Source organism: Pristiophorus japonicus, chromosome 6, assembly GCF_044704955.1.
Source record: "Pristiophorus japonicus isolate sPriJap1 chromosome 6, sPriJap1.hap1, whole genome shotgun sequence".
NCBI classification, from domain to species: domain Eukaryota; kingdom Metazoa; phylum Chordata; class Chondrichthyes; family Pristiophoridae; genus Pristiophorus; species Pristiophorus japonicus.
Genome location: NC_091982.1, coordinates 21843231 through 21867731, shown reverse-complemented (window position 1 = coordinate 21867731; position 24501 = coordinate 21843231). Strand labels below are relative to the sequence as shown.

General features: G+C 43.3%; 1 protein-coding gene and 1 long non-coding RNA gene across 6 annotated transcripts in view; one reads left to right on the top strand and one right to left on the bottom strand.

Annotated features, from left to right (window-relative positions):
- Positions 1 to 24501, top strand: part of gab3 (GRB2 associated binding protein 3) — a 157024-nt gene that overhangs the window by 120868 nt on the left and 11655 nt on the right. The window contains exons 3-8 of one of the 3 annotated variants that reach the window (XM_070882698.1): positions 3168 to 3378; positions 5725 to 6185; positions 8312 to 8397; positions 15903 to 16152; positions 20086 to 20176; positions 23908 to 24010. In XM_070882698.1, coding sequence (XP_070738799.1) covers positions 3168 to 3378; positions 5725 to 6185; positions 8312 to 8397; positions 15903 to 16152; positions 20086 to 20176; positions 23908 to 24010 — 1202 coding nt within the window. Of the gene's footprint in view, positions 1 to 3167; positions 3379 to 5724; positions 6186 to 8311; positions 8398 to 15902; positions 16153 to 20085; positions 20177 to 23904; positions 24011 to 24501 lie in introns of all 3 variants that reach the window. The other 2 variants (XM_070882695.1, XM_070882696.1) reach the window with 2 other exon arrangements.
- Positions 1195 to 24067, bottom strand: LOC139265589 (uncharacterized). Of its 3 annotated transcripts, none has more exons than XR_011593584.1 (3): positions 23585 to 24067; positions 18425 to 18512; positions 1195 to 6977 (listed from the first exon to the last, which is right to left on the bottom strand). It is a non-coding gene; the product is annotated as an uncharacterized lncRNA (long non-coding RNA). The 3 variants fall into 3 exon arrangements; XR_011593586.1 differs by lacking the exon at positions 1195 to 6977 and adding an exon at positions 7741 to 7799; XR_011593585.1 differs by lacking the exon at positions 1195 to 6977 and adding an exon at positions 8733 to 8854.

Here is a 24501-nt window from a genome sequence, read left to right as displayed (position 1 = left end):
GGGCGTTAGGCTGGTTGAGCAAATGGAAATCCCGCAGTAAATAGCTGGCCTTCGAGCGCCCCAAGAGAGGCTTCCGTGAAAAAAAAATCTGAAAAAAACAAGCAAAAACTTTCCCAATATGTTCCAGATGCCACATCCACATGAATTGCAAAAATAAAAAGCAATCACGTTTACCTTACACATTCTTTCCCTCACTGCGGCCGCTACAGGTGGAACCGGCAGCTTTCACAGGTGGTCCCACTAGGGCACAAGTGGGGCACTACGGATCAGACGTGTTTCAAATTTCGATCAAGTGTCGCAACCAGGGGCATTGCACACCGGCTCACCTCTCCTGGGCGGTACTGCTCTGCGCCCCGCAAACCCGGCACCGAATATCCCAGCTGGATGCTGGCCGCCCGCCCGGAAATGCTTTCCATTGCCATTCCCGCCCCTCTCGGGCGAAAACAGAGGCAGCAACAGACCAAAAGTCCAGCCCCATAGCTTTAAAAACATAAACATTTTAGTAACAGAAAAGGCCAACCCCTTTATTATATATCAATCCTATCTACCCACCATCTCACCATATACTTTAATCCGAGCTCTCACTAGAAACCGTACAATTGTTAGCATTTCCCGAGGACAGTCAGCATGTTGGTCCAATTTGTGTGTCAACATTTGCTGACATATACCAGACCCTCACTGTCACCACTACTCGTATAATAAATGGAAGAAATCTGGCTCCTGTATGTATTGGTAGTGTTATTACAAGAACAGGAGTTCCCACCTACAGTATGCAGTGGCTACACTCACCCCAAGGAGCAGCGTGACTCCTGTAAGGGCGAAGGGGGTGGGGGAGGGCATGGAGAAGGGAAAGGGAAGGGGGAAATGAAGTGGAGAAAGGAAGTAGGCAGAAACTGGCAGGGATTCTTTGGGATTGGGGCGAGCAAAAAGAGTCAGCATTAACACTTGGGGCAGGGTTGAGGTTGGGTAGGAGAATGTCGGCTGGAACTGGATGGGGTGTGGTAGAGGAGTGATGTTATGTTCTTATGTTGGTTACACAAACTCTCACTAGACAGGCATTAGGACCCTGTGGGGGCTAGTCACGCCTGCTGTAAACATGCTGGTTTTGGATGCCATTTTGAGAGTTGTTATAAAGGACACAGTTAGTTACACTACTCCTGTTTCAGTTAGTCTATTTATTTACGTACACAACGAGTCGCAATATAACATATTGATAATTAACCAGAAGGAACCTTCTGAGTAGAAAAGAATCAACATTTTCTGTCTCATTTTTGAGGCTTTTTGTCAGCTTTTTGATGTTATTGGTCAGCTTTTGTTAGCTGTCAAGGTTATCATGTATGAGAAACACATCCCATTGTCTCTTGCACCAATTTATACTGTCTGATTCAAGGGCTTCCTGATCTTTTATTCCTCAACTCTATTACTTTTTAAGTGAAAAAGTTCTACCTGACTTTTCCATTTTATTCCTAACTTAAGTTGTGTTCCCTGTTATTTGAGCTGGTACTCCAACTCATCTGCCCATATTGGGTAATTTATTTTCCCCCATTCCAAACTAAGAAAAGCCAACAAAGTACTTCTTGAAATGTAATCAGTGTTGAATAGAGTACTGTGCAGTGGTGGGGCATTCCATCGGGCTGAGAGGCCGAGAACCTCAGGACCAGTGCCAGCCACAGAAGTACCCGTTCTGTCAGTCAATCAGGGAGGAAGTCTGATAGACCACCGCAAAATTTACAGCTCAAAATAAGACTGGCAACCTAGCAGAAGAACGGCAACAGGAAAAAATATGTTGGGGAACCTAAAAAGGATTTTAATAAACAGAAACAAAAGGCTGTGTTAGCTTCAATTTATAGATTTTTCAAATATGTCCAATCTTGCGATGACACTGTAACCTGTGTGCAGTAATCATACATATATACAGCAGCCCTCGCAACCTAGCTTTGGTGCTCCCTGGTGGAGTATAGTGTAATAACAGTAAATTATTTGGGTTTCCAGAGATAAGAAGTTCAGTTGAGAACGAATAAGGGAGTCATATTAAACATGTTAGCAGGAAATTTTATAGTTAAATAGAAAGTAAAATAAGAAATTTAACTATACTTTGACAGTAATCTATGAACCATGTTGGGGAAATTATTTTATATAGAAAGAATGTGGGATCCAGGTTCAAAGCAAAAGTCTTCTCTGTCTGCTGGCTAAGTGTCCTATGTGAAATTAGATTGGACAGTCTCAATCCAATTCTTAATAGCGGGGTCCTTACACAATACTGCTTTACTGTGCACCTGACCTTTGCTATAACTGATCTGGTAATGCTTGATACTGTTTGACAATGTAGGTTGAGAATGGAAATTATTCCATTTCACAGCATTTTCATCCTTCACCTTGAGTGCAAAATTTGGAGAAAAAAACATTAATATTGGGAATGTGTCACATTCTAGAAAATCTTATTTCTGATAAAAGATGGGATTCCATTGATTACAGGGTTAGCCTTATCAGGAGAATTATCTAATGTCACATTTCACAATATCAATAAAATCATAACACTGGAACTATGAACAGCAAAAAGCCATTAACTGGGCAGGGGATCAATGGATTAAATGAAATCACATATAGTTTGAGCATTCATTTGTACAGTTAATGTGATTAGTCATATAAAATTACTAGGCTCCTAAATTGCAAGTAATGATACATGGGTAATGATTCTGAATAGAGGGATGGAACGGATGCTGAAGAGTACTTTGTACTGTCTGTTCTATTATATACTCTGTGCTGACTATCTGATCTCCTGCTCACAGGTAGTCTGATATCTGGAGCAAAGTTATAGCTTTTAGTGTGGAATTGCGTTTAACCAGGCTTTAAAAAAAATCCATTCTCGGGATGTGGGTGTCACTGGCAAGGCTGGCATTTGTTGCCATTCTAAGTTTTCCTAAGAAGGTATGGTAGGCTTTCTTCTTCAAACCCTGCAGTTCACGCAGTGAAGATGCTCCCACAATGTTGCTCGGTGGGGAGTTCCACAACTTTAACCCAGTGACGATAAAGGAACGGCAATAATATATCCAAGTCAGGATGGTGTGTGACTTGAAGGGAACTTGGAGGTGATGGTGTTCCCATGCACCATCTAAACAGTCATGAATGTTAAGTACAGGATGCAATAATGAATATTTCTATTTCAGATTCCCTCGGGAGTTCTTCTCCTACCACCTCCTCATCTCTCCAACCATCTCCTGCCGTTTCAACTCATACATCACAGTCAATGAATAGAGACCAATTTCCCTCAACTCAAGATTCTGCAACTGAAGCAGACTCCAGGAGGAATGAGTCAGAGTCTACACTGTCTGCTGCCATGCCTCTGGATTATCTTATTTTATCCCAGTGTGAGACCAGGTCAGTAGATATCGTCAGGTAAAAGATTTGTGCAGACCAGACAAATAAAATTGTTAATATAGAGGGCCACAACAACTGTCCTTCTTTGCTACCAATCACCAGCGATTCTACCTCAGACAGAGCTTAACATTCCAGTTGTAATTCTTTTTTTAAATGATCAATCTTGCCCATTTCCTGTTCATTTCTTATTGGTTTGCATATTTAATTCACAGAATGTTACACTGATATAAATGCTGCATACAGAATGCCAGTTAATACTACCTGCAGTATATTTCATCCCCATCTCCCCTGAAGTCACTGACCTTTGCTGGGTATGGTTCCACAGGCTTAGCCACGTTCTGACACCTTGACCAAGTGGCCGTTCTTTATGTGCGAACCCAAACAGTGAATCGTGGCAGAGAATTTCTCGGTTGAGGGTATCATAGCTGAAATTGCCCCTGTTCACATCTTATAGTCATGCATGCACTTTTATGCAAGGGCCACTAGATGGCAATCAGAAATGAGAACCTTAGCTGATTTTTGCTCAAGGGAGTGTTGCTCCAACTGCAGCCTAGGCTGTGGTCGGTTAATTCAGCATGGCTCTGAATGGATCCTGCCTCATTTCGCTCTGCAAAGCTTAGTGTTATCCATGAAAGCTCAGGGTCACAAGCTCAATCTTCATCGAGTAATTGATGGCCATGGAGTTATAGTAGAAACTGACTTTTATTTAGAAATCTCAGCAACAGGAGCCAGAGGTTTGTCATTCACATCATTGAGTTCCCATTTTCTTCTGTACACAGTGTGGCACCAGGAGGCACTGAACAGATGACAGATAACTCTGCAAATGGTGCAAACAAAATGTTTCCCAGACTGCCATTACATACCATCTAGTGGCAACTCATAGCTTTATTGACGGAGGTGTGCAAACACAACAGTAGCAGGGTGATTGTGGAGCAGGGAATTCACAAATAAAACTGCTTTTATTTAAAAGGCTTGAGCCGTCATTTCCTCTTCCAGCTTGCATCCTTGTGCATGGGTGAAAGCAAAAATAAACCATGACATGAGGAGCACATGACCTAGGAATGCCCCATTCTAAAGTTTGGCAATAAACTACACAGACCCTGGTTCAATTGCTGTTGTGAGTTAGCTGATCTCAGGGGTACAACATCTGGGGCACAGTAATTGGCTTTAATACTCTTGGTTAGAAACAAAACCCAAAAATGTGACCTCCCTACTAGAAAGTGTGAATGTGTTGAGTATGGACAGCACTGGCCTCAGTGCTGATATTATCGGAGTTGAATACGCTACTAGCTCTCACTATTTAGGCTCACATATGAAAACTAGCCTCATGGCACGATACCAAAGGCTGATAGCACATGTGGAATTGTACCTTAGAGTCAGCGCCTTCAGGAGAGGATGAGAGAAAATTGGAAAAATAAATTGTAAAGCCCAATGAACCTAACTCTGCTCAAATGGTCAATCTAGTTTCAATTATAATTCCCATCTATTTATTAGACTCCTGAAACTCAGGTTGTTAAAAGCAGCATGCTTCATGATTCACTATTTGTGATAGAGTCCAAACACATCAAGGAATCCGGTAATTGGGATCTGGAATCTGGTGGCCTTGGGAGGGCACCCTATATTTACACGTTTTCGGTTTGGTATAATTATAACATGGCCTGTTCGTAGCCTTACTAGGAAAGGTGGGTGAAATATCAATACTCCACTAATTTAATAAAGAGCTGGATACTGGAATAGGAATATGGTGGGTTTTATATTTTGAAGAGATGAGATCAGAATGGGCCAATCTGAATTGAACTTGTGATTTGAAGTGATGTTAGCTGGAATGATATAATATGTTAGGAATAATCATCAGTTTCCAACAGCCACCTGGCACTTGAATCAACTTCTTGTGCCTTCGTCAGAACGTTGTAGATTCAAGTCTCACTTCAGAACTTGAGCACATAATCTAGGCTGACATTTCAGTGCAGTACGAAAGGAGTGCTGCATTATTCAGACACCAGCCTTCAGATGAAATTTAAACTGAAGCCTTTTCTACCTATTTCAGTGATTCATGTGAATGCTAGATCCCTACGGCAGTATTCAAAGAAGAACCGAATTCTCCTGATATTCTGGCCAACATTTCTCTTAAGCTGATTAACAAGTCTTTCATCTGATTGCTGTTTGTGAGATCTTGCCATTCGCAAAATGGCTGCATGTTGCCTACATAATGACTGCCACTAAATTGTCAACATAATAATTGCATATGAAGTGTTCAGAGACGTTTCTGAGAGACGTGATAGCTGCTATATAACTGCAAGTGTTTTATTCTTTCCCTTTCTGAATCAGATGATTTTCTTTTTGCAGAAGCAACAGCTGTTCCCCATGTGATAGATTACTCGATCATTCCTTCGAGTTGACAGGATCAGCAGATATTCAGGAGAATCTACAGCCCAAGAGTGGCACCCCACCGCTAACGTCTTGTAGTATACCTCTATATAAAAACGTGCAAGATTCACAAATGGCCATTCTTCCGAGCCAAGATCAAAGTGGACCTTCTTCAGCATCCTCATCTCCAGTGTCAGTTTATTCATTCTCACAGATCTTTAACTTTGACAAAAACCATAATGCTTTGTCCTTTGGTGTAACGGGGATTCACCGTCTGTCCAACACCCCACCCCCACGACCACCGAAGCCAAACCAGCTATCGGAGCGTGAAAAGACACACAAAGTGATTCAGAACGGAGATGGTGCCTATGCTGTAAATCCAGCACCAGTACCCAAAAGAGTCCCTCTCTCAAGTCTAGAGAAAACAAGAAGTTGGAAAGGTAATATTACTGAAGCGGACATTGGTGTAGGTCTTGTAGGGCTTTGCTCTGCTTTCTTGTATAATGTTGATTCAATTTATTAATACCCATTAATATTCCCATATTTTCAGAAGCCAAAGTAGTTTTTTTAATCATGCTTGAAATTTTGATGCCATATAATAAATGTATCCATTGTCTTCGGTCCTCACCAGAATCTCTGTACCCTTTCCACTAACTCCACCTTCCTCCCTAGATGCTGTCTCAGGCTGAACCAGACTTTTCACAACCTCAGCATCTTATTTGACCCTGAGCTGATCTTCTGATCCCCATATCCTCTCCATCAACAAGATTGCCTACATCTCCCTCTGTAACAATGTATCCTGCACCAAGCCTGATTGCCCATCACTCTTGTTCTCACTGACCAACATTGGGTCACAGACCTCCCCCTGATGGCTCAAATTTAAAATTCTCATTCTTGTGTTTATTGCTGATTCTCATTCCTGATGTCTCTGTGAAGCATCTTGGGGTCTTTCTCTATGCTAAAGGCGATATATAAAAGCAATTTGTTATTACTCAAAGTTAAATAGGGGAAATGACAAGTACAGGTGTTAGCACATTCATTTTGCCCTTCCAATTTCCTTTCATTTTCATCTGAAGGTGATTGCTGGGATGTGGTTCCTTTGACTCCTGCATCTCTCTAGTACTTCAGCCAAATGATCATTCTTCATGTGTGCGCCAGGAGAGTGACTTTCAGCAGGATATTCGCCCATGGAGTGGTGGGGGAGTGGGCATCACAGCTAAGTCTGATCCGACCTTAAAAGACAGCAACACACACGCACACATCAGGCAATAAAACTCAGCCTCTAGTTTGCACATAATAACACAGATGGGATGAAATAGTGCTACACAGTAATAGAATGCAAACATATTAAAATATTTTGTATGAAATTGCTGTATCGATTATTTTAACAAAATAATTTACTTGTTTTATTTTAAATAGGTTAATAATTTAGTTAAAATTCTAGACATTGGAATTTTATATGAACACATTATTGGTCTGGATTTCGCTGTAGAAATAACAGTGAAGGTTAACAGCGCTCATCATTATTAAAGTATAAATAGGGCAGCAACTTCCAGCGACCGCACATACGGTGTTAAAAGTGGCACTCTGGAAGCTGCTGTCTGAGTTACCCTGCTCCTCCAGAAGCTACGCTATAATAGTATGTCGCCAAGACACTCGGCATTGAAACACATGAAGGCGTGAAGTTGCTGTACTTACGTGTGATAAATACACACTAAATATGCCAGAAAAAGTTAGGGCTTGTCCATTCCTGTCTAAGTACATTTTTAATGGAGTTATAAGTCTTAATTACTGTTCTGGCACTGAAAATTTACTTTTACAAGTGTGGAGTCTCATTCCTTCAGATTTTAATTAATGGAGATTTTAAATCATAAAATAAATTAAATTAAACATTTTCTGTAACTTTTTTCTTTGCATTTTCTATTATCTCTCTCTCTTAATCCCATCTTTCTTTCCCTCTCTTTATTTCACTTTCTGTACCTGATTTGGCATTGAATTCAATATTCTTCACTTCCTGGATCAGACTCTGCGGTGCTCATTAACAATTCTTCAATCTGATTGGTTAAGGAGATAAACAGTTGATTGTCCTGTTCACACAGGTCCCAAATCCCCTGTAGAGGGCGCTGCACTGAAATGGCTCTATAATTACTGCAAGTTCTAGTGCAAAACTCCATAGAAAGTTTGTGGGCAAGTATAAGTATAATGAATGGTTGGCGCATTTTGTTCGCAGCTGACCACAAAATCTGGCCCATTGTGCTTGTAGGTTACTATCTCACAGGACATTATTATCCCAAGCAAGTTTTTTTGACAAAGTGCATCATAAAGCTACTATTGAAATCTATTAAGTAATTTAACAAGTCTTAACATTCTCTGAAAGTAAAAATCTTTAGTTAACGCTGGATGATTTTCATTCCTGTTGCCATGGGTATAGTCAAGGGGGAAGAAAAACAAAACATTTTCAAGTCTCAAGTACAATTCACAACCAGTGACCATTTCTATTTTTTTCTGATGATTGTTATATAATGTGATGTGTATTTAAACCTAATAACCAAATATTGTGTTTCAGATACTGAAGAGTGCAATTTTAGGCCATTTACTGATTTTCAAGGGAACTGCATAACATCTGCAGATGAGGGGTTTAATCTAAATATGGTGAGTATTCTGGGTTTGAAGCACAAATATCTGTTGTATTGCCATAGGTATTAGATGGGAAAGTAAGAACGTCTGGAAATAGAAAAGGCCACGCAATCCATTAAACCTACTCCATATATTTGTAACAAATTCATTTGTCACCTATTTTAATGGAGGGATTAACATATTTAAATAAATAAGTTACTGTCTCTGTTATAATAGTGTGCAGAGGAATTGGATACAAATGTACTGAGATTTTGAATACAGCTATAATTTCCAAGCTATAGAGATCATGAACGATTTTATTATTAACAGTATACTCTTAAGAAATAGATAGATTTTCCCTCCAGTGGAATGGACTCGCTGGCTGCCCGAAAATACCATCGGGAGTTCCAATCCATTTTGAGGGCTGGGCCTCAGTAACACAGGGCCCACGGTTGCAAAACAAGCCCAGGGGTAGCTTGCCGGTTCTAGGCTGCTGCAACATAAGAACATAAGTGTTAAGTATGGAAGAACTCCACAAGACTGAGTACTGTGAGCTAAAACTGATGTGACCTTAGTCTCTTTAATACAACACCAGAGTGGCTCAGCAGCATGGCAGACAACCTTTTATACTCCCTTGCATGAGGTGTGCAGGTGACCCTTGAGCCTCCAACAGTTGCGCCCTCTGGTGGCAAGTCTTACACAGTTACAATGTTTACATACATAACATCACTCCCCCCCCCCCCCCCTTCCAAAGTCTTTGATACAAATGATTTACAAGTTGAGACGATCCGGGGCCCTACGCTCCCTGGTTGATCATCTGAGTTCAAACTCTGGCATGGGTGAGTTGGTCAGACTATTGCTGCACTGCGGCGTATCTGGTCTGACAGGACTGTTGGGAATGGTGGGTTCATCCTCTTGATTGACAGCGAGGTCGATTGCTGGTTGGGTGTGTGTTGGTGGATCGATGATGGTGATGTCCTCTTCAGGTTGTTCTTGGTTGTCGGTGAACCGCTGTTCTGATCCAAATGCTTTCTGCACGTTTGTCCATTGAATAGTTTGACTATAAACGCTCTATTCCCCTCCTTGGCCAAGACAATGCCAACGACCCATTTAGGACCATGACCGTAATTAAGGACAAACACAGGGTCGTTAACATCAATGTCACGCGATGCAGCTGCGTGATCGTGGTACATGTTTTGCCGGTGATGCTGGGTTTCCACATGATCATTTATATCCGGGTGGACTAGGGAGAGCCTGGTTTTGAGTGCTCTCTTCATTAACAATTCTGCAGGGGGAACGCCAGTGAGCAAGTGGGTCGCATCCGGTAGCTCAGCAGAACCCGAGATAAGCGAGTCTGCAAGGAATCTTCCGTTACACATTTCAAGCTCTGCTTGATAGTTTGGACCACCCGTTCCGCTTGACCGTTGGATGCAGGCTTAATCGGGGCAGACCTGACATGCTTGATGCCATTGCAGGTCATAAACCCGTTGAATTCCGAGCTGGTGAAACACGGTCCATTGTCACTGACAAGGACGTCGGGCAAGCCATGGGTGGCGAACATGGCCCGGAGGCTTTCAATGGTGGCAGTGGATGTGCTGGATGACATGATTATGCATTCAATCTATTTAAAGTAAGTATCCACTACAACTAAAAACATCTTTCCGAGAAAGGGACCAACAAAATCTACGTGGATCCTGGACCACGGTTTGGAGGGCCACGACCACAGACTCAATGGTGTCTCCCTTGGTGCATTGCTCAATTGTGAGCACGTGTTGCACTGGTGTACGCATGATTCTAAGTCTGAATCAATGCCGGGCCACCAAACATGCGACCTGGCTATAGCCTTCATCATGACTATGCCTGTGTGGGTACTGTGTAGGTTGCGTATAAACGTTTCCCTGCCTTTTTTTGGCAAAACCTTGCGATTAACCCATAAGAGACAATTTGACTGGATGGACATTTTATCTTTGCGTCGGTGAAACAGCTTAATTTCATCTTGCATTTCCCTGGGAACGGCCGACCGGCTCCCATTGAAGACATAACTTTTTACAAGTGATAGCATAGGATCCTGGCTGGTCCAAGTCCTGATCTGGCAAGGAGTGACGGGTGATCTCTCGCTCTCAAAAGCATCCATGGCCAGAAGCAAGTCTGCGGGCTGCGCCATTTCCACCCCGGTAGTGGGCAATGGCAGCCAACTGAGGGCATCAGCACAGTTCTCCGTGCCTGGTCTGTGGTGGATAACATAGTCATAGGTGGACAATGTTAGTGCCCAGCTTTGGATGCGGGACAAAGCATTGGTGTTTATACCTTTGCTTTCTGAAAACAATTAAATGAGCGGATTGTGGTCGGTTTCAAGCTCAAACCGAAGTCCAAATAAGCATTGGTGCATTTTCTTAACCCCATATACACATGCTAACACCTCTTTCTCGACCATACTGTAGACTCTTTCAGCCTTAGACAGACTTCTAGACGTGTATGTAACCGGTTGAAGTTGGACCGATACATTGGTTTGCTGTAACACACAGCCGACTCCATACGAAGATGCATCACAAGCTAGCACTAATCATTTACACGCGTCATACAGTACAAGTAACTTATTAATAGGTTTCCGGCCTTCTCAAAGGCTGCCTCTTGAGATTTATTCCAACTCCTGTCATCACCCTTACATAGCAACATGTGCAACGGTTCCAGCAAAGTTTTTAATCCGGGTAGAAAGTTACCGAAATAGTTGAGGAGTCCCAGGAACGAACGCAGCTCCATCACATTCTGTGGTCTGGGTGCATTATTGATGGCCTCTGTCTTTGGGTCTGTGGGTCTGATGCCATCTGCCACAAAAATTCGACCTCCGACGCCAGGAAAACACACTTGGAGCATTTCAGCCTGAGTCCCACTCTGTCTAGTCAACTTAGAACCTCTTCCAGGTTGTGCAGGTGTTCGGTGGTGTCATGACCGGTGATCAGGATGTCGTCTTGAAACACAACGGTGCGCGGAACCGATTTCAGCAGACTCTCCATGTTCCTCTGGAAGATGGCAGCAGCCGAACGAATCCCAAAAGGGCACCTATGGTATATAAACAGTTATTTGTGCATGTTGATGCACATCAATCTTTTCGAAGATTCAGCCAGCTCCTGTGTCATGTAGGCGGAGGTTAGGTCCAACTTGGTGCACGACTTCTCCCCTCCCGCCGCCCCCCCCCCCCGAACAGGTCATCCGCCTTGGGTAGCGGGTACTTGTCTTATAACGAGACTCGGTTGATCATTACCTTGTAGTCTCCACAGATTCTGACTGTGCCATCGCTTTTCAACATCGGAGCAATCGGACTGGCCCACTCGTTGAACTCGACAGGTGATATGATTCCCTCTCGTTGAAGTCTGTCCAGTTCGATCTCGACTTTCTCCCTCATCATATATGGAACCGCTCGAGCCTTGTGATGAATGGGCCTTGCATCAGGGAGTACCTTGCACCTTGGCGCCTGTGAAGTTGCCGATGCCTGGTTCAAATAGCGACGGAAACTTGCTCAGCACTTGGGCGCACGAGGCATCATCCACTGAAGATAATGCTTTGATGTTGTCCCAGTTCCATCGAATCTTTCCCAGCCAGTTTCTGTCGAATAGCGTTGGGGCATTGCCTGGTACAATCCACAGTGATAAATCATGCACAGCTCCATCGTACGATACCTTAACTGCTGCACTGCCAATGACTGGTATGAGCTCCTTGGTGCAGGTGCGCAGCTTTGTCTGAATCGGGCTCAGTTTGGGCCTTTGTGCCTTGTTGCCCCACAGTTTCTCAAAAGCCTTCTGGCTCATAATTGACTGACTCGCCCCTGTGTCCAACTCCATTGATACCGGAATACCGTTCAATTTGACTTTCAGCATGACAGGAGGGCTCTTGGTGGTGAAGGTGTGTACCCCATACATTTCTTCCTCGGGTTGAGTTGCCTCTCTTGTTTGTTCTGCATGATCCACGCTGGATCGATCATCCTCTGCCGACTCTGCCACGTGATGAGTCGTAGCACTCTTGCACATTCGCTGGAGGTGCCTCATTGTTTCTCAGCCTTTGCACACGTAGTGCTTGAATCGACATTGATGGGCTCGATGATTACCCCCGAGCACCAACATGATGCTAATGGATTTGCATTCACGCCCGATGGCGGACTCTGAGTCATCCTAGGTCTTGCAGCTGCAGACGTGTAGGCCCTGCCATATGCAGTTCTGCCTGCTAGCGATGTTATTTTATGCACAGTACTTGCCGGTGAGCTTCGATGTTGGGAAGATATCTGTCTGGTATTATCGCTCGTGGATATGAATGCCTGGGCTATCATGATGGCCTTGCTCAGGTCTAGGGATTCGGCGGACAGCAGCTTGCGAAGAATGACCTCATGGCCGATGCCATGCACAAAAAAGTCCCACAGCATTTCCCCCAAAGATCCAGCAAATTCGCAAGTTCCCGTAAGGCGTCTCAGGTCGGCGACATAACTCGCCACGTCCTGGCCCTCGGAGCGGTGGTGCGTGTAGAAGCGATACCTGGCCATTAAGATGTTCTCCTTCGGCTTGAGGTGGTTCCGAACTAGCGTACACAACTCTGTATATGTCTTCTCCACTGGTTTCTCCAGTGCTAGCAGATTCTTGATGAGGCCGTATATTGTGGACCCAAACACGGTGAGGAGAATCACCCTGCGCTTGATCGTTTTATCGTCCCCATCCAGCTTGTTGGCCACGGAGTACTGGTCCAGACGCTCAACGAAGGCTTCCCAATCATTACCCTCTACAAATCTCTCTAAAATACCAACCGCAGCCATGACCACGTGAATGTTCGTAATCTGTTACTCATCGCCAATTGTTAAGTATGGAAAAACTCAACAAGGCTGAGTACTGTGAGCTAATTCTGATGTGATCTTAGTCTCTTTAATACAACTCCAGAGTGCCTATGCAGCATGGCAGACAACCTTTTGTACTCCCATGCACGAGGTGTGCAGGTGACCCTTGGGCCTCCAACAGTTGCGCCCTCTGGTGACAAGTCTTACACAGTTACAATGTTTACATACATAACAATAAGAAATAGGAGCAGGAGTAGGCCACCTGGCTCCTCGAGCCTGCTCCGCCATTTAATAAGGTCATGGCTGTTCTGATCAAGGACTCAGCTCCACTTCCCTGCCTGCTCCCCATAACCCTTTATTCCTTATCGTTCAAACATCTGTCTATCTCTGCCTTAAATATAGTCAATGACCCAGCCACTACAGATCTCTGGGGCAGAGAATTCCATAGATTTACAACCCTCTGAAAGAAGAAATTTCTCCTCATCTCAGTTTTAAATGGGCGGTCCCTTATTCTGAGACTATGTCCCCTAGTTTTAGTTCCCCTATAAACGGAAATATCCTCTCTACATCCACCTTGTCGAGACCCCTCATAATCTTATATGTTTCGATAAGATCACCTCTCATTCTTCTGAACTCCAATGTATAGGCCCAACCTACTCAACCTATCTTGATAAGTCAACCCCCTCATCTCCAGAATCAACCTAGTGACCCTTCTCTGAACAACCTCCAATGCAAGTATATCCTTCCTTAAATACGGAGACCAAAACCGTACACAGTGCTCTAGGTGTGGCCTCACCAGTACCCTGTACAGTTGTAGCAGACTTCTCTGCTTTTATACACTATCCTCCTTGCAATAAAAGCCAGCATTTCATTCGCCTTCCTGATTACTAATTTTTTGTGTTTCATGCACAAGGACCCCCAGGTCCCTCTGTACTGCAACATTTTGAATTTTTTTTCCATTTAAATTATAATTTGCTTTTCTATTTTTTCTGCCAAAGTGGATAAACTCACATTTCCCCACATTATATTCCATCTGCCAAATGTTTGCCCACTCACTTAGCCTGTTTATATCCCTTTGCAGATTTTTTGTGTCCTCCTCACAATTTGCTTTCCCACCCATCTTTGTATCATCAGCAAACTTGGCTACATTACAATCCGTCCCTTCATCCAAGTCATTAATATAGATTGTAAATAGTTAAGGACCCAGCACTGATCCCTGTGGCACCCCACTTATCCTGACTCACTGTTTTGTGTTTGTTAGCCAATCCTCTATCCATGGTAATATATTACCTCCAACCCCATGAACTTTTATCTTGTGCAGTAACCTTTTATGTGGCACCTTATTGAATGCCTTCTGGAAATCCAAATACACCACATCCACTGGTTCCCCCTTATCCACCCTGCTCGTTACATCCTCAAAGAACTCCAGAAAATTTGTCAAACATGATTTCCCTTTCATAAAACCATGCTGACTCTGTTTGATTGAATTATGCTTTTCCAAATGTCCTGCTACTGCTTCCTTAATAATGGACTCCAGAACTTTCCCAACCTTGGACAGCCTGACCGGCCTTTTAGCCTAGAAAAAGGTAGATGCTGGGGTGGATGGGGTCCATTTTAGGTTGTGGGGGACTGGTGCAGCAGCAGCCCATGTTATTTTTGTGGAATTCCTTCCAATCTCTCAAAAATAAATTAAAGCTTATTTTCTGGGCTAATCTTCAGCTGGACCACTTGAGTCCTAAGGTGGCAATTGGAATACTGTGTGTGTGTCATATGACCCCTATTTGTATATTAAAAGGGCTTACGGTCTAACTCAGACAGGAGCTCTGGCCATTCAACAGTACGGCCTTGGGAAGATATCGTCGGTGGGAATGGGGCAGTAAGTCATGCCTCACTGAGTTCAGGGTAATACCGTCCTGTTTCTGCCCGACGGGTGGCCTGACAATCTTCCCCATCATCTCATATCATTAGCAAGTATTGCACCACTGGGCACATTTACAATGAGCATATCCCATACAGATACATCTAATTATGCATGTATAATCAACAACTATGTGCATTTATATAGTGCCTTTAACCTAGTAAAACGTCCTAAGGTACTTCACAGGAACATTGTCAGACAAAATTTGACACCGAGCCACATAAATACATATTAGGAGAGGTGACCAAAGTTTTGGTCAAAAAAGATAGATTTAAGGACCATCTTAAAGGAGGAAAGCCTTCAGCTTGGGGAAACAATTTGCACCACAAATTGCTAGAAGTGCGAGTTGATAAGTGTAAGGTCAATGAGGCAGCTGGGACCTTGGTGGTTGACGGGACCAATAGTCTTTCTTATTAACCAATTCAATTTAAAGATTGAGAAAGGAACGAAGAAGGAAACGGTGAATTAGAGTCAAATCAGGTACAGGAAGACAAATAAAGGGAAGGAAAAAAAGATTGAAGAGAGAGTTGCCAGATGAGTTACACACAAATAACGCGTGCACATTAAACTCGCCATTATTTTGCTACCAAATTCTGGGCCAATATGTTTCTGTACAGTTGGCCTAACGTTCGTCGTAATCCTTTTGTTTATTTAACTTATGTTACAGAAGGAGGCAATTCAACTCACTGTGTGTGCGTGCCATTGTTAATTCATGTACTGCAATCTAAAATGTAATACATCACATCAGATGCGTTGGGATGTTTCACCATGGTATTATGTAAACACAATAATTTTTCTTTGTTAAAGCAGAAGCTCCCTGGCCAGCAATGTAGTACCATGGACAGCGCTGATGACAGCTATGTTCCTATGAATCCAGGATCGTCTCCAGTAATGTCTGCCGCTGACTGCACATCAGATGGTTACATCCCCATGAGTCCAGCCTGTACGAACCTGGTCTCCCCATCGGTCACCACAGACAATCTGCCACTACCTACACTTCTTACAGACATTGAACCTCCTCCGGTTAACAGGAATCTCAAGCCTCGAATCAGAAAGTGTAAGGGTAGTTTCTAAGATATACATTATATATAGGCTAGGATTTTGTCTGTTCACTAGTTTAGTGAAATTGTAAACATGAGCATAAAGAGCACATTTAACATTTTTCTGCCAAGAGCTAAAAGAAGAAATTTTATACCATGACGAATGATACAGAATTAGACAGCATGCACTTTGGAAACAGAGAGGTTATGGCTGTCTCTAAGGTTTCAAAATTAGCATCTCAATTCAATTTTTTAATAACGTGTTTATGTCATAAGTAATTTGAAAACTTTAGTTGATCTTACCTTTTTCTTTTAAAGCGGCGCAGGCGAAGTTACTTTATTGGTTGTTAGTTATACCATGGAAGAGGCTTTTGTTTTATACTGTCTTCTTCATATGAAACAATGCGGGTGTAAATGAAAATGTGTACATCATTTTATCTAGGGAAAGGTATATTCTTACAACTCACTTTCCTGCTCAGTGTTAATTAATAGGAACACCCAGAGGGATAGGCTGTAGTTAGAGCCACAGAGTGCAAATATAACCCTGATACTGTGACTGCAACACCCTTTCTTCGTGATATCTTGGTAACATAAACCAAACAGATTAGTAACCTCTGATTTCATGCCTTAGTTCATAAGTAATGGTATGTTTCTCCTGTTAAACATTTAAAGATTTGGAATAGATAGAAAATTCATGCTGAGGGATTATGAAATAGAATCCATGGATATAATGTTACGAAAGCGTGTGAGACTAATAGGAAAACTGAGGAAGTTAACAATTAGCCAGCTAAATGCTGCAAGAGAAATAAAACAAAGTTCATCAGTAATTGGGATCATTTCTCAGATTGAGAGAGCTGGTTCAGGAATAGGAATATAGGACATAGGAAATAGGAGCAGGAGTAGGCCATACGGTCCCTCGAGCCTGCTCCGCCATTTAATAAGATCATGGCTGATCTGATCTTGGGCTCAGCTTCACTTCCCTGCCCGCTCCCCATAACCCTTTACTCCCTTATCTTTCAAAAATCTGTCCATCTCCATCTTAAATATATTCAATGACCCAGCCTCCACAGTTCTCTGGGTCAGAGAATTCCACAGATTTACGACCCTCTGAGTGAAGAAATTCCTCCTCATCTCAGTTCTAAATGGGCAGCCCCTTATTCTTAAACTATGCCCCCTACTTCTTGATTCCCCCATGAGTGGAATCATCCTCTCTGCATCTACCTTGTCGTGCTCCCTCAGTATCTTATATGTTTCACTAATATTCTCTCTCATTCTTCTAAACCTCAATGAGTATAGGCCCAACTTGCTCAACCTTTCTTCATAAGTCAACCCCCTCATCTCAGAAATCAACATAGTGAGCCTTCTTTGAACTGCCTCCAAGCAAGTATATCCCTCCTCAAATAAGGAGACCAAAACTGTTTGCAGTGCTCTAGGTGTGGTCTCACCAATACCCTGTACAGTTGTAGCAGGACTTCTCTGCTTTTATACTCTATCCCCCTTGCAATAAAGGCCAACATTCCATTTGCCTTCCTGATCACTTGCTGTACTTGCATACTAACTTCTTGTGTTTCATGCACAAGACCCCCAGGTCCCTCTATACCGCAGCATTTTGTAATCTCTCTCCATTTAAATAATAATTTGTTCTTTTATTTTTCCTGCCAAAGTGGATAACCTCACACTTTCCAACATTGATGGGCTGAAACCATTCTACTAACAGCCCCAAGTCTCTTTCAAGTTCCCAAATGGTGAGTTCTATCCCACCCATGGAGAACCCACATATTTTTATTTTTTATTGTCAATATGTAATTACATACTGTAAATAAAAATAGAAAAGGGAAAAAAAATTGGGGGAGGGGGGGAAAAAAACTGATTGGATTATTTGAAACAAAAACTGGAAAATGATAGAAATAAACAGCAGGCCAGTCAGTAAATGACAAAAAGAAAAGATAGGTAAACATTTCGAGTGCAGAGCCATGTTACTGTTACTCAGAACATTTTTAATTCATGAGATTATTTGTTGCTTGATTACTTATTGATGTGAGATATTAGCATTTGGGACTTGAAAGGATTTTCATTATTTCCCACCCAACACCACATGCTGGTTAAATACAGGCCATGCCTTACCAACTGTGCCTGACAATCTGCCTTGATATCACACCACTTGGACATTACATTAGTACAAGTACGTTGTGGCAGGATTGCAGCCGTTGCAAGCATGCACCCGCGACCACTGCTGATTTACAACCCGAGATTCATTTGCACTTCCCAAGCCTCCACCAGGACATTTACCTGTACTAGGTGAGAGAGAGGTAGAGGTTGGCTGCTGTAGGCTTCGGAGGCCTTCTGTAGTATGGTGTAGCTGGTGGTCACTGCATTGCTGAATACAATGTTAAATAACAATGATCATTTTGAAAACCAGTCCCTTAGCCAATGCAATTGATGACTCTGCAATCAATTGCATTGGCCTTTTGCCTATTTACATTTTAAAGAGCTGCAGTGCTACCAATGCCAGGTATCTCTTGTATCCAGAACTGCTATGGTAGAAATGATGGAAAATACATTGGATGGCACATTTGTCATTTGTATGGCATTTCAGGATGTTCACTCTCATGTTTCAGGATTTCTGATTATTTAACCAAGGAGCAACTTCAGAAAATATTTCTTAAGATATGTGCATTCAGTTAAATTCAGTTCAGCAGTATTTAAATCTAAAATAAACAGCTTTTGGGTATATGGATTAGAATTCAGCATATAAGCTGAACCGGCTATGCAAATGGTGTTTCCCACATACCACATCACTTTTAGACTAATGAGATTTGCTCATACATCTCAGAGGGCAAATTGGGTGTAATATGTCATTGTTTCATTGATGAATGCGCAGCAGGGGCTTAGTTGAACAGACCATGCATGTGTTCAGGGTGGGGGGTCGATGTTACTGATCCAAAGTTGGATGGTTGATTGGGAGCGCAACTGGCTTAATCCCTTGAAATGGAGGGGTGAGAGAAAGTCAGAGGTCAAGCCTTTGATTTCCTGTCCAGCTGAGAAAGTAAAGATACACAGGACAGGAGGCGTGGAAGAACTGAGAGTGGAAGCAGTCACAGGGGTGAGATCTCTCTTTCTAAACCAGTCCACTGAGTGATTACTGACTAGTAAATATAAAGTTAGATCTTTAAATGTTTGACTAATTTGTTATCTTTGATCTAATGTGAAGCAGTAGAGATCAGACTGAATTTCCCTGAAGACTGTGTTCTGTTCAGTCCAGTATTTTGTGTTAAAATAAACCAACGTCTTTGGTTATAATTAATCTCCTATCACGAGAGTTTCTATCAGTCCACCTTCCAAAAGGAAGGAGAAGTACACATGGAGGCATGTGTGAGATTGCTGTATTCAATTCACATAACAAGGGGTTTCGTTGTTATGACCCCAGGGTCACGCTATCATATGACTTGATATTGGACAAGACTTGATAAAGGTAAGCTCCTGATCCTAGGGGACATGGGGTCCACTTATGGGAGAGCTAAGCGATGCTGAACCAAAGAAAATATCGAGTGCAGACCTGAAATTTGTAACATGTATCAATTTATCAGCAGACATATTGCATGCCCACTATCACTACCATAAGTAGCAGGAGCGAACGGCGGCTATTTTCTGGCACATTTTGCTGGAGTTACACTGGGAAGCCGGCATAATTCCAGCGGAGAATCTAGGCTGTAGTTTCCAGGAGGCGAAAGGATGGATGTGGTGACCCAGTCCTTATCGCTCCAATGCTGAAAATTTGAATGTTTGAAACTTTATAAATTTTGTAATTGATAAAAAAAAAACTTGCAGTGTATTGTAAAATCAAAGGAAGTAGCAAAATAATGTAACTTTTCCCAAGGCAGAAGAAGTCTTTGCAACTATTTTGTGCATTAATGAATCTGTGTGCTCACTCATTGTGGTTTAATTTACAGTCAAACCGTCGCCTTTAGATCTGACGAGCCTCTCGACAATCAGGGGACATTACAACCATTCTTGTGTCAGCAAGACACGGAGTATGCCATTGTAAGTACACTCACTCACATAAAGAGATTTCTTTTTTCTTTCCTTTCTTCCAATTTGTCCCCTTCCAGTCCTGAAGACACCTACTCTTGTTGGGATGTAATTCCATATGCACTGGCAACATTGCCAAAGTCCAGACAGTGAAGCCTAGAGTTTCTGCTTGATATTATTTTAATTTATTTATTTGCCAGCATTAAGATCAGAACACTCAGGTTAGAATGTCAGCTGACTATCCGACCACAATAAGCTTCACCTCCGAGCCCGATTCTGTTCTCAGCTGATGGTCACACACTGCCACTTACAACAGTGGTCATTGGATGGAAATCAGGAGCAGGAGACCTAGCTGACTCTGCCCCATCTCAACCAATAGTCACTGTAGTGGCAGAATTGCTGCCCTGTCTCAGATTAGCAAACATAGCATGCAAGCTTATCCAAGTCAGTCCCAGAGACAAGAAGCTTTGTGGGCCACTGAGAAAATGGTGTTGCAAATGTGCAGAAACAGTTAAACTGTCCCTCATTATAAGCGAGGGGCATATAAGATTATACTGATTCCCCCAGTGAGTAAAGGCACCCACTTCACATGTAGAAGCATATATTGGGAATCAAACCTGAGACCTTCTGGTCTGTTTTGCCTTGTTCGACATGCATCATAGAATCTTGCAGCAGAGTAGAAGGCTATTCGGCCCATCGTACCTCTTTGAAAGAGCCATCCAATTTAAAATACAACATGTGATTTTAGAATAAAGATGGCAAGTGTAATAAAAGCAGAAACTCTACCCCAATATGTAATTAATATTGGAAAACATGGAAAATTAAAGCCTTTTGAAAATTGAATAATGCTGCAGTGTAATAGTAATGTATTCTGCTCTTATTACACTTGTCACCTTTATTCTAAAATTATACATTGCTTTTTATCATTATAAAGCAGAAAACAAATGTATTGTTCCCAGTTTTTCCATATTTCTTTCCTCCTCTCCTGAAGAATACCCAGTCTTGGTAAAGTACAGTTTCACAGGAGCTAGCTTTCCTAGATACCTCACTAACATGGCCATTCTCCATTTGTGAGCCTAGACAGTGAGTGGTGTGAGAATATTTAACCATGGAAGGCATCACAGAAAGCACAATCCTATTCTCACCCAATGTCCATGCACACGCACCTGCTAAAAAATGTTCACTGGATAGCAGTCACCAACACTTCATTCTCTAGCCCTGGGACAACTAGAGCTAACTAGCCCCCAAGAAACCGCCTTAATTGAGATCAGCTAACCCCGCACAGACCAGAACCTGGAACCTTCTAATATGTATGGCTCAACTGCACAGTGGGTGATGTTTACAGTTATCGGGGAGCTGGAGCAAAGTCGAACAATTGACTGATTTTGTTGCTCTGGAGTGGATGCAGATGACTGTAATGGCTGTAGACCTCTTCTGGCTACCTTCTGGAGGAGAATTGGAGGAAATTATTGTTTCACACTGAGCAAATAAATTTTACTAAACAATCATTTGCTGGATTTATTTTAGAAATTTTTGTTTTGATTTTCTAAAAGTTCAAAATTCATATTCAAATGTTAAAATGCATGTTTCTAGATTAGGTAAGGGTATCAAGGGATATGGATCAAAGGCAGATGATGTGCCAATCAGGCATGATTTAATTGAATGGTAGAACAGGCTCAAGGGGCGGAGGGCCCAAAATTCAGTACCGCTGGAAAGCTGGTGCTCCCACCACCATTTTGGGGCCATTGGCGGCGAAATGTTTTCGTGGCTGGTCCATCCCATATTCAGCTCCAAAAGTGAACACGTGGGTTCCAGCGCTAATGAACCCTTCCAAAGTGGCTGTCTTAATTTGAGCATTATCACCACTGAGAAATTCAGCATGCAGGTAAGGGTTTCTAACGGCCAGGGTTTGCAGCAAGGCCCTGAGAGAGGGAAGGAGGTTGGAAGGATGGCTGGTGTAAGAGGTGCAAGGAGAGCCAACAGGTTCACTGATGTGGAGCTGGAGACATTGATGGACGGTGTGGAGGACAGAAGAAGAATACTGTTTCCTGACGTGAGGAGACCTAGCAGACCACCAGTACATAATGCATGGAGGGAGATTGCAGGGGAGGTGTCAGGCACCTCCATATATGTGAGGATGCACCCTCCCAGGAAGGTGCTGGCCAGTCTGCATCCAGCCCTTCCTGGCTCAGAGGTGTTCCAGGGTGTCCTAGAAGGACAGCTGTAGGTTACAGACAACAACCACAGCAGCCTTCCTGGACCCATGATGCAGGCACAGGGTTGACAGTTAGGCATAGTGTTAGGATAGAAACTCGTTACAGGTGTTATAGTGAGATGCACAGGGGTAAAAAAAACAATTACAGTATTATATTGTTCTCTATGTTCTGTTTTTGGATAATTTGCTAAACCTTTAGTTTTGGCACATATATCTGGCCAGGTGTTTCATCTGGGAGTAGGCAATTCTGCGTTAAGGCACTCATTGTGATGGCCATTGAAAGTGTGAGCTGAAGGGTTATGTGTGGATGGGATTATCTGAAGCGAGTAGCCATGAGACGCAGCTGCACTTCCCTTCCAGGGTTGTGATGGGGACGATGCCTCCTAGCTCTGGGGCGGCAGGGATCCTCTTCCTCCTCCAAGTCCTCCTCCTCCTCCTCAGGTGGTCCTGCTGGCTTTACCTCCAGCGTCTGTCCCCTCATGATGGCCAGGTTGTGCAGCATGCAGCAGACTACGACGATTATGGAGACCCATTGAGGAGAGTACTGTAAGGTATCACCAGAGCGGTCCAGGCACCGGAACTTCTGCTTAAGGATGCCGATGCACTGCTCAATCATGCACCTGGTGGCACAATGAGCGGCATTGTATGCATGCTCTGGCACGGCCCTGGGATTCCGCAGTGGAGTGAGCAGCCAAGTGGACAGGGGATATCCCTTGTCCCCAAGCAGCCAATTGCAATCCTGATTCGGGCCGGTGAAGACGGCGGGCACACTGGTCTGGCGCAGAATGAACGAATCATGGCTGCGGCCTCCCTTGCCCGCTGCCTGTCTGCACGGTGCTGATGGCGATGCCTTTTCCTGCGTTCCGCCCTGCTTCTGGTGTCGCCCTCCCAACACTCCTCCCATCCTCAAGGAGAACCCTGCCAAGCAGGTCCCTGCAGCCCACAGGACTCCGCTAAAGAGACAGACCTGAAAGTTGTACAATAGTCTGTGAAAACCTTTGAGCAGCACTCAATGGAACCAAAACAATTAATAAAACAATTTCAAAAACAAAATACTGTGGATGCTGGAATCTGAAATAAAAACACTAATATATAATGAAACTATTTCCCAACCAAATGGACGCGATCGCGGCAAAACCCCAGCGAAGTTGCATTCCTGCACTGACTGGAAAATTTAGCTGGGGCACTGACTAGAAAAATCCTACCTTTTCATTGCTGAATTTCGCTGTCCTGGATGCTTTTCAGGGCCCCACACGCTGCTGAGATCACTGCTGGAAAGCTTCCTTTACTGCGGGTTCACCTTGCTGTTTCCAGCGGAAGTGCGCAGCTGTCAAATCCCCGCCCCTGAGCTGAATATGGCTCAGGGAGGGAAAAACACCCGGCCACCCAAATCCCGCGGCAGCCGTCTCTTCGGGAACGGTGAATTTTGGCCCCTGAATGTCTTGTTCCAATGTTCCAAGTGCAATTCTTCAGTGCTGTTTGCTGTGCTGAGGTCCTTAACCGCACTTCTTTCTTTATTTTTTAGCAGGTGGAGTACGGCCAACTGCATCACACCCGAAAGTCAATGTAGTTCAGCCAGAAGCTTTTACAGCACCTTTGACGGGGAGACTGATGAAAATTACACTGCAATGGTAAAAAAAAGCATGCATGTAGTCATAGTCCAGTACTTGTGGAATAGTGTAGCCAATCATGGGGAAGATTTCCTCTGGTAACGCACAGGATAACATCCAACGCCTGCTCCACTCAGGGCAGCCAAATTTCTGGAAAGGGTCCTTAACCAGGCATAAGCCCCTCATTTAGGCAGCTGTCCTGGATGCATGAAAATTGGCACGACCCAGTTGTTGGTCGGGCGTTTTTCACGCTTCCATGGGATGTAGAACGTTACGCTCCGAAATTGGTCCTCATTGCGCCCATATTATGCTTGTAAAATGGGGGCTACAGGGACCAATTTCTACCCCCGCGTCGCTAACAATCTTACTATAACGTTTACATTTTGAAAGTAAAACTAAGGAAATGGAATGTAACCCAATGTAATAATGCAGAAATCAGTTGGCATTTTCCCGGGAAGATGACAAAAATAGATAAATTAAGCCAGCGAAATTGTTCACAACCGAAAATCCAG